Source organism: Eimeria mitis, genomic scaffold (assembly GCF_000499745.2).
Source record: "Eimeria mitis Houghton genomic scaffold, Emh_scaff380, whole genome shotgun sequence".
Taxonomy (NCBI): Eukaryota; Apicomplexa; class Conoidasida; order Eucoccidiorida; family Eimeriidae; genus Eimeria; species Eimeria mitis.
The window spans coordinates 13,322-21,052 of record NW_013572135.1 but is presented as its reverse complement, the minus strand read 5'-3'; the positions used below and the strand labels follow the sequence as shown (position 1 = coordinate 21,052).

General features: G+C 52.5%; 2 protein-coding genes across 2 annotated transcripts in view; both read right to left on the bottom strand.

Annotated features, from left to right (window-relative positions):
• Positions 1 to 464: 464 nt before the first annotated feature.
• On the bottom strand, positions 465 to 5,251 carry EMH_0010270 (uncharacterized protein; the record flags this gene model as incomplete). Its single annotated transcript, XM_013498888.1, is given in 13 exon segments — positions 465 to 605; positions 866 to 966; positions 1,184 to 1,318; positions 1,727 to 1,835; positions 2,005 to 2,138; positions 2,281 to 2,470; positions 2,799 to 2,948; positions 3,130 to 3,393; positions 3,528 to 3,655; positions 4,009 to 4,096; positions 4,246 to 4,348; positions 4,755 to 4,804; positions 4,808 to 5,251. Coding segments are annotated over 13 exon segments (2,037 nt in total).
• A 2,415-nt stretch (positions 5,252 to 7,666) lies between these two features.
• EMH_0010260 (uncharacterized protein) overlaps positions 7,667 to 7,731 on the bottom strand; it is a gene marked incomplete at both ends in the record, with an annotated part of 3,373 nt that continues 3,308 nt past the window's right edge. Inside the window, 1 exon segment of the mRNA XM_013498887.1 lies at positions 7,667 to 7,731. Coding sequence (XP_013354341.1) covers positions 7,667 to 7,731 — 65 coding nt within the window.

The following is a 7,731-nucleotide window of genomic DNA, read 5'->3' as shown; positions in this document are numbered from 1 at the left end:
GGTGACTTCTGTGCACAGCGTCATCACAAAGGCAATAGAGAGGCAAAATAATATCCACGAGACTCTCCCTTCAATTGTGGCACTTGCGACGTCAACTGTCCTGGAAAACCTGAACTACCAATAGAATGCATGTCGTCCTCGCCCGAAACATGGCTCGCAGCGTCACCAACGAATCAGATGACACGTGTCAAGGAGAAGCACTGAAGGTAAGGCAATACACGTAACTAACCCCTGCGGGATGCTTCGACATTGTAAGACCCCGGAGCGCTTGAACCATTCGATCGTGCGTCACAGCAGGTGTGAGGTAGTAGAGTTTGAATTTGTTTGTGGCTGGTGAGCAACGCAAGCACAAGTAGGCGCGTGAACACGAAAATGGAAATACACGCGAATGCAGAATTCCGTCTACGGTTTGCAGTTCAACGGTGCTTGACACGTGCTATTGAGGGTCGTTCTTGTCCGTCATTCTAAAGGCAGATGCAAATGAAAGTCTCACTGAAGACCTCCGGATACTTCTTGACTTCAGCTGTGGCGACACGAACGTTCACGTTCATCGACTCTGAAAAGTCCCCCTTTACACTCGTCACCACGCCTACAAAGCATCGTTGCTGCAAAAAAAAAANAAAAAAAAAACAGTACAACACGGAAAACCTCTACCATGTTGAAGTCACGGAAGCCCAGCATAGAACAACATGCTACTCAGAACCCAGCTGAGCCACAAAGAACTGGGAATCCATAGGGAAGCTTCCACCCCACTCTGTATCTGACCGTCCCCCACACTGCCACTGTCCCGTGGGGTGTTTGCCCGTGAAGCGGAAGAAAAAGTACCGCCAGCACTGACAGCAAACAGCACATCAGGTCTACCCACCCATGACTCTTCTTCAGTAAACGCATGTGAGTCAGACGGCCTGAGGAGAACGATGTCATCTTCCCGGAATTGTACACTCCTAAGAAACATCCTCTCCTCCTCTGCGAAAGGACAGAAGCAAACAAGGATGATGCATATTCGGTTACACAATCCCTTCAAGACGGCTTCTGTCACTTTGCCCACTTTCTTCACTTTGCCCACTGCATGCAACGGATGCACTGCCACTTCTATGGCATTCGGAAGCCTCTACAATCATCTCTTCAGTGCGTCACCCCGAGGCCACGTTAACAGGTGAGGCAAATAATGACCGTTCAGCACCATGGAGGGGCGCACAACTCGCGCTGCCATGCGAGAACAACCAATACTTCGGGCATTTCAGCATGAATGGACACGGTGGATGGCCAGGATTTGTGGCAACGTGTGAGCTTAGCCTCTGGGCCCGGTACGCCCTGCCTGTCAATCGCAGGAAAGGGAAAACAGTTGCCATGCACTTGCGTGAAGGAAGGCGCCTGCACTTGCCTCTAAGGTATGTTGAGAAGGAAAACACCGGGAAGGTCACCGACTTCCGCGTGAGCAGCACGTGTTTCCCTTCCCCTAGATCAGCAAAAGCACGACGGTCGCTGATATTCGTTGCGACTTGAGCTTGCCACTCCAGGGCAAGCATCAGCCTGAGGTGTGGAAAAACCATGCACACGCGCCAACGTATCTGCAACTAAGCAAATGCGCTCNAAGCATCAGCCTGAGGTGTGGAAAAACCATGCACACGCGCCAACGTATCTGCAACTAAGCAAATGCGCTCTGTCGGCGGCCACGCAAGCCGCCGACAGAGGCAGGCTAATGGGCTATGAATCGGGTCCTGACTTCTTTTGTGTAATAGCACGTGCCTGTAGTTGTGGAAATAGCGCATCGCCAGTGTTGAAGGAAACCAGCTGCTGTCGAGAGACAGGCCTCCAAGCTCGTGGAGCACAGACTGCAAACACCGCACATCTCGATCATGCTGATCGCCTCCTCGGTGGTTGCGGTGGTGTCACAGCATGGAGGAACACAAATAAGCAAGCCTGCTTCTTTCTTCTTCGCCCCCTGTGAAGTTCCTAGTAGTCCCGTTCAACAGCCACCTCCGTAATGTCTCGGTAGCCTACCTGGCCAAACTCGCAGTTTGTCAGGACTGTACACTCGTCAAGGAGCTGCTCCCAGAGATCCGGAGGCATCACTTTCGGTGCGTCGTAAGATGCCTTGACAGTCTCTTGCGACTCGGGGCTGCTTTGCGCTTCCCCTAATAAAAGCAACAGCGCCGTCTGTCCGTACTCATTCATGTACGTTTATTTGTACAAGCCATTAGAAGAAAACGCAAACAGCAGCAAATCAGCAGGAGAGACACGAAGCACGCATTTACTCGAGAGAATATGCACACCCACCTCGAGCTTGTTCTGCAGCGGCGGGACGAGGGGCAGCCTGCAGCTTGAGCTGATCGATGAGGGAATTCACGAGCGAACGGTTGCCTTCAGCCATTGCAGCTCGCCAAACGACAGGAAGAAACAGGCGCCAGACCGCTCCCCGCGTCTCGGCTATAAGGCGGCAAGCACTCTCTACGTACACAGATGGGTCCTGTTGCAGACATAGAACACCCACCACAAAACAAACCCAATGTCTGCACGCAAGCAGCCCCGACACTCGCTACGGCGGGGTTAGTGATGCAGAGAGCCCGGCAGCTCCAGAGCTGGGGCAGCCGCTAAGCATAGATAACAAGCAACAATCGGTCTCAAGCAACGCCCCCGTTCAGAAGACCAACACAGGCAGCGTATGTCTCCGGAATGAACGCGACAACCCCGACTTCCCATAAACAGACCTCCAGAGAGACTCACCTTTTTGCTCTCCANCCGGAATGAACGCGACAACCCCGACTTCCCATAAACAGACCTCCAGAGAGACTCACCTTTTTGCTCTCCACCTGGTTAACGACCATGAGGGCTGCCTGCCTGTCTTTGTCTTCCACATGCTCTATGAAGCCAGCCGCTTGCATCATTTGCATGGCTGCTTGAGCTCGGGCACCCGCCTTTGTGGAACCGATGGCAACGATAACATGCTGCAAAGTCAGATCAGGCACAACTTGGGCCGTAACCTTAGCTAGTTCCCTTCGTTACTGCACCAAGATAACATGCGTGTGTTGCTGCATGCACGCAATATATACAGGCTGCGTAGCGCCCCGAAACCTGAACTTAAGGTTCTGCAACAAGAAGCGGAACACCTCCGGGTCGTGTGCGTACAGAGTGCATTCGCCCCTCGATCGATTTCCACTTCCACTCCAGAGCACATCGGTGGCCTTCCGGGACCTCCGTGATCGTTTCCGTGGCCTTGATTTGGTTCTGGGAGGTGACCGTATTGTGCAACATGTTTATTTCCCCTGCCGTGTGCTTAGAGAGCTGCGACGGTCTCGTGATCTGACTCCGATGCTCTTGCGGCTGCTGCTTTCTGTTCCTTGACGCCTCAGCGTTCAAAGCCGCGCGGCGTATCAAACCCTTGTCCTTCAACTGCAGGCAACGTTCACGAATAAATGAGAGCATTGAGCTCATTAATGTGCAAAATGCTACGAGCATCGTCTCGAAGAACGCACACGTAGAAGGGNGGGAAAAAGAGGTAACTGTGAGCAAAGAAAAAAACACACCTCCTGGACTTTTATGTACATGTCTTGCATGGCGTTGATCTCCGCCTCAACTGGGAAGGAACCACTCCCTGTAGACTCCACGACAGTGGTCTCTCCATCGAGTAAAAAGTTCCACTCGAAGCTGTGCTCTGCGGCAAACCCAATGCGGTGCACCCCACACACGCAGAAACAAACATTTCCTTTTCCCTTTCACTACGCAGCAGCGGCACAAAATGTCCAGCCACTACAGCAAGTCCGAGAAATGGAAGAAATTCTGAAAGGTCGTCAGCCGTCCAAAAAAGAAAAATGAAAATGAGAATAACAAGGAGAACCGTGCAAATCCATCTGCCCATCTACCCTGGGGTTGTATTCGTATGTGAGTTCACAAACATGTCTGCGGATATAATGCATAATGGGCTTGTGTCAACGGCAACCTTCACGACGAGATATTGAAGCACCACAGGAATATTACACTATCGAGCACATAAGATGAACGTCTCACTCATTCTGGAGACGGGAATTGCCCTTTGCTTTGCATTTAGCTTTCCCCTGAGGGTGTTGAAAATCACGCGAGTAACTTGCTCATACTCCTGTAGATCCCACAAACATCGCACGCAGCTGTGATATGGCTGCGCCAAGCAGCGTACGTACGCCAGTTAATTGGCTAGCTAGCTGGGCAATTAACTGCTAACGATGTAGCTTGTCGCAATGCGCCGCCGTGCTGTTTAGATGCACTCACCTGCGGAGTCACAGGCCCCAATTGCACGAGGAGGACTTTCACTGCCTCTTTCTTTGCGTCCTTTTTGGACCGACCGATACCGGAGGCACGGAATTCGCGACCTCTGACATCCCACACGAGGGTATGCTGAAACCCCCCATTGCTGCCTCCCCCTGGAGCCCTCTCGCAATGCTCCTGAACCGCGGGCTTCATAAACTGAATCAAAAAGAAAAAGCGCGAGACGAGTACAATGCCTCAAGGAGTATCGGGGAGAGAGTGCAAAACAACATATAGCACAAAGACTCTCTTTAATGTAGAGTAAGCTGCATCAGCCCAACCAACTCTTGTGCAGCAATTTCTCTCTTCACCCCTGTTCTTTCTGCTACACGCTACGGGCCGATGGACCCATGGCGCCTCCACAATGCGCAGCTATCTTTACGGTTGTTTAGGCTAGGAGATGCACTGCAGATGGTGCATACAACTGCCGGCTCCGTCAGGAACAGCAGAAAGTGTACATATCCAAGGTGAACTGCATCCAGGGTAACAAGTTACGCGACTCCTTCAGTGCTGCGGATCTGCANTGGAGGATATATTCGTCGTCCAGCGTGAGTTTATTGAAGGCCTCAACGCCTCTATTTCCGAACAGCAAAGTGGTAGCAGACTGGGGGTCACTCCCTGTGGACCCCTGGCTCACTGGGGGTCCAAAGTTACCTCGGGCCCCGTCTGAACCCCCAAGACTAAATCTGGGCGTTTCCCCTGGGCCACCTACAGAAGACGGCGACTGCGAAGAAAAGCCCGAAGGGGCCCCACCGGAGGGAGCCCGCTGGAGGCCATCATCCCTAGCAGGGAACGTCCCAGACTCACTGGAGGCGGGCACCATGCCCTGCATACGGAAAGAGGAGAATGTTCGCGGCAAGTTGGGCGCCTGATGCTCCGAGGGAGTTGAAGAACCAGGGGGAGGGCTCCCTTCAGGCCCAACACTGTCCCGTGGCCCGGAGCGCCTCCAGCGCGCGACCGGCTTTGCCATTATTGTAGACGGAGAAACGAGGCTGCGCTGTTGTACAGTGCAGCTGCAACGTTGCCACCCCGATGCAGTTTGCGCCCAGATGTGAAATGGCCTGCAGAGGCCGGTCGGGGTAACTGAGGATGACACAAATGGCGTTCTTTGGCTATCAACCAGGGGAGCCAGAGTCGTTTTAGACTGTGGAAGAGATGTCAAAGAGCTACGGCTAATCTGTAAAGACCAGGAACAGGGGCAACAGACACAACGCTGAAGCAGATGCTTTGCAGCAACCTGCGGTAATCCTCGCGAGGGAGGGCTAGGAAGCCTTCTTGACGCCAGCCCCGTCAGGAGCATCACGCCTTCCCTCCAACCAGCAGGGAGAGGGGAGGTGTTCCCCTGCAAGGAAAAACTGGCGGGAAGTGGGAATGACAAACTGATGGGTCTTCTGGTCGTGGGGTGGGAACTGATGCAGAAAACCCGGTTTCAGTGCCTCTGAAGGGTTCGAAGAAGTAGCAGCCGTTCTAATAACATACAAAAAGAAGAAACGTGTTAAATATAGAATGCGGGGCACGAGAAGGGGCCCACTTTTCCTGCCTGTAGGGCTCGGAAAAGACAGATATCTACGACCAAGGGCCGATCTGCGTTTGCGCCAGTGGCCAGGCGTTCGCAGTAGCCACGAAAAGCAGAGGGCCAATTTCAACCTATAAACAACTGTTTGGAACGCGAAAAGAACTCATCTCGAACGAAACGCAGGGTGCTTTCGATTCTCCAGCAGGGCTTTTCACCACCGCTCTTCGGCTGCGTCTGCATGCAGCATTCGTCACTGCTGTCATGAGGTCTCTAAAGCTCTCACACATGAATGAATCATAGCGAAAACTTGTTTGCGAATTCCTTATTCCTAAGTGCCCTCATCCTGAACTTCTGGAAGCTGAATTCTTCGAGAGAAGCAGCGCCTCCCCCCATGCCCGCATTCGAACATACGAGTAATGAAATGTGGCAGCCAGTCCGTTAGTGCTTGCTGGTCCGCATTCNTATATAATAAAAGCAAAGTCTTCACTGTTCCAGTGCTCTAGGGCACGGGGACTGGGGCATCCTTGCAGGTTTCCCATTGCACTGGCCGGTAACGGTCAAGACGTGTGATGCTGTCTGTGCATTGTGGGGTTGGTGCTTGCCTCTCGTGGTCAATTCTATGTGGAAAAGATACATGGTATACATAAATCATTGGCAAACAGATAATAGCTACCCGCGCATGGTAGGTGCTCTGCAATGAGCGTCGTCGTGACGACGGACGAGCACGACGCCCTGTTCTCGATGCATTACCGGTGAACGTCGTAGTAGTAGTTGGTACGTCGCAAGCAACATATGCTGTTGAGCTATGGGTGGCTTGGAATAGCAACGCACATGTCAATTTTTTAGCATAGTATTCGATAGGTGCTACGCGACGGAAGCAGGTGCAAGTTGCGCCAGCATGTTCTGCGTCGAGTCAGAGTTCCTCGAGAAGTATTCTCTTACTACAACCGCCGATTAAGGCGTCCTTATCTCGTTATGGCGTTGGCACGGAGCAAACAAGAGTGGCGTCAGCCTACGAACTGCACCTGCTGTCGGCTGAACGGCCGACTGGCTCTCTTTTCCGCTGGTGTTCGACTGCCAGACGATTAGGTACTTCTGCACAGGGGGTTGCATGTGAAAAGGCCCTCCTCAGCCCATCTTGACCTCACAGGAATGTTTCAATTTTTGCATGGGCTGTGGTGCTCTCGACTGTCTTTCAGGCAGTCGCCACACCGGCATATTCGTTAAGCTGCTAACCCGATGTGGCATGTGCTATGATTATTAATGTTTTAGCTGCTACTGCTTCATTATTGAGCCCGTTCCAGATTAACTATTCTCATGAGCCGACGATTTCCAGTGCATGATGAAGTCGCAAGCTGTTGGTGATGCATACCACATACAGCATGCCTACACAAGCGCAGGGTGTACTTCAGGAAATGCGTGCGCATGCAACAAAAATATACCCTCGAAGGTGGAAAGTCATTCACTATTTCGAAGCATTCGACGGCGCTCTGCGCCATAGTACGTCTCCATCATAAATGAAGTCCGTTCTTCGTTTGTCCCTTTTCATTACGCACAAAAGGGGGCCACCTGACACCCCCCAGCCAGTGTCCTCCCTCTACATGCAGCAGCCGCAAGTGCTGCTGCTGCAGTTGCTGCTGCGTCACTGTGAAAAAAATGCGCACATTTTGGGGGGTTTTGTCTGTAAAATGACAGGCCGCTGCCCCTCCTTTCACTGCCATGCAACGGTCTGAACAGCAATGGACCCGTTGGCGTGTCCGTGGCACCATGAGGCGTTCCCAAGAGCGTGGATTGTTCCTCAACTCGCCAGGCCCCAGATGCAAACACAAGGAGGCCCCTACATTGAAGAAACCTCAGAACAAGAAAGGGTCAACCATTGGCAAAGTGACTCCAGAAAGTCTCGGACTCCTCCCCATCCAGCTGCAAAAGCAAAG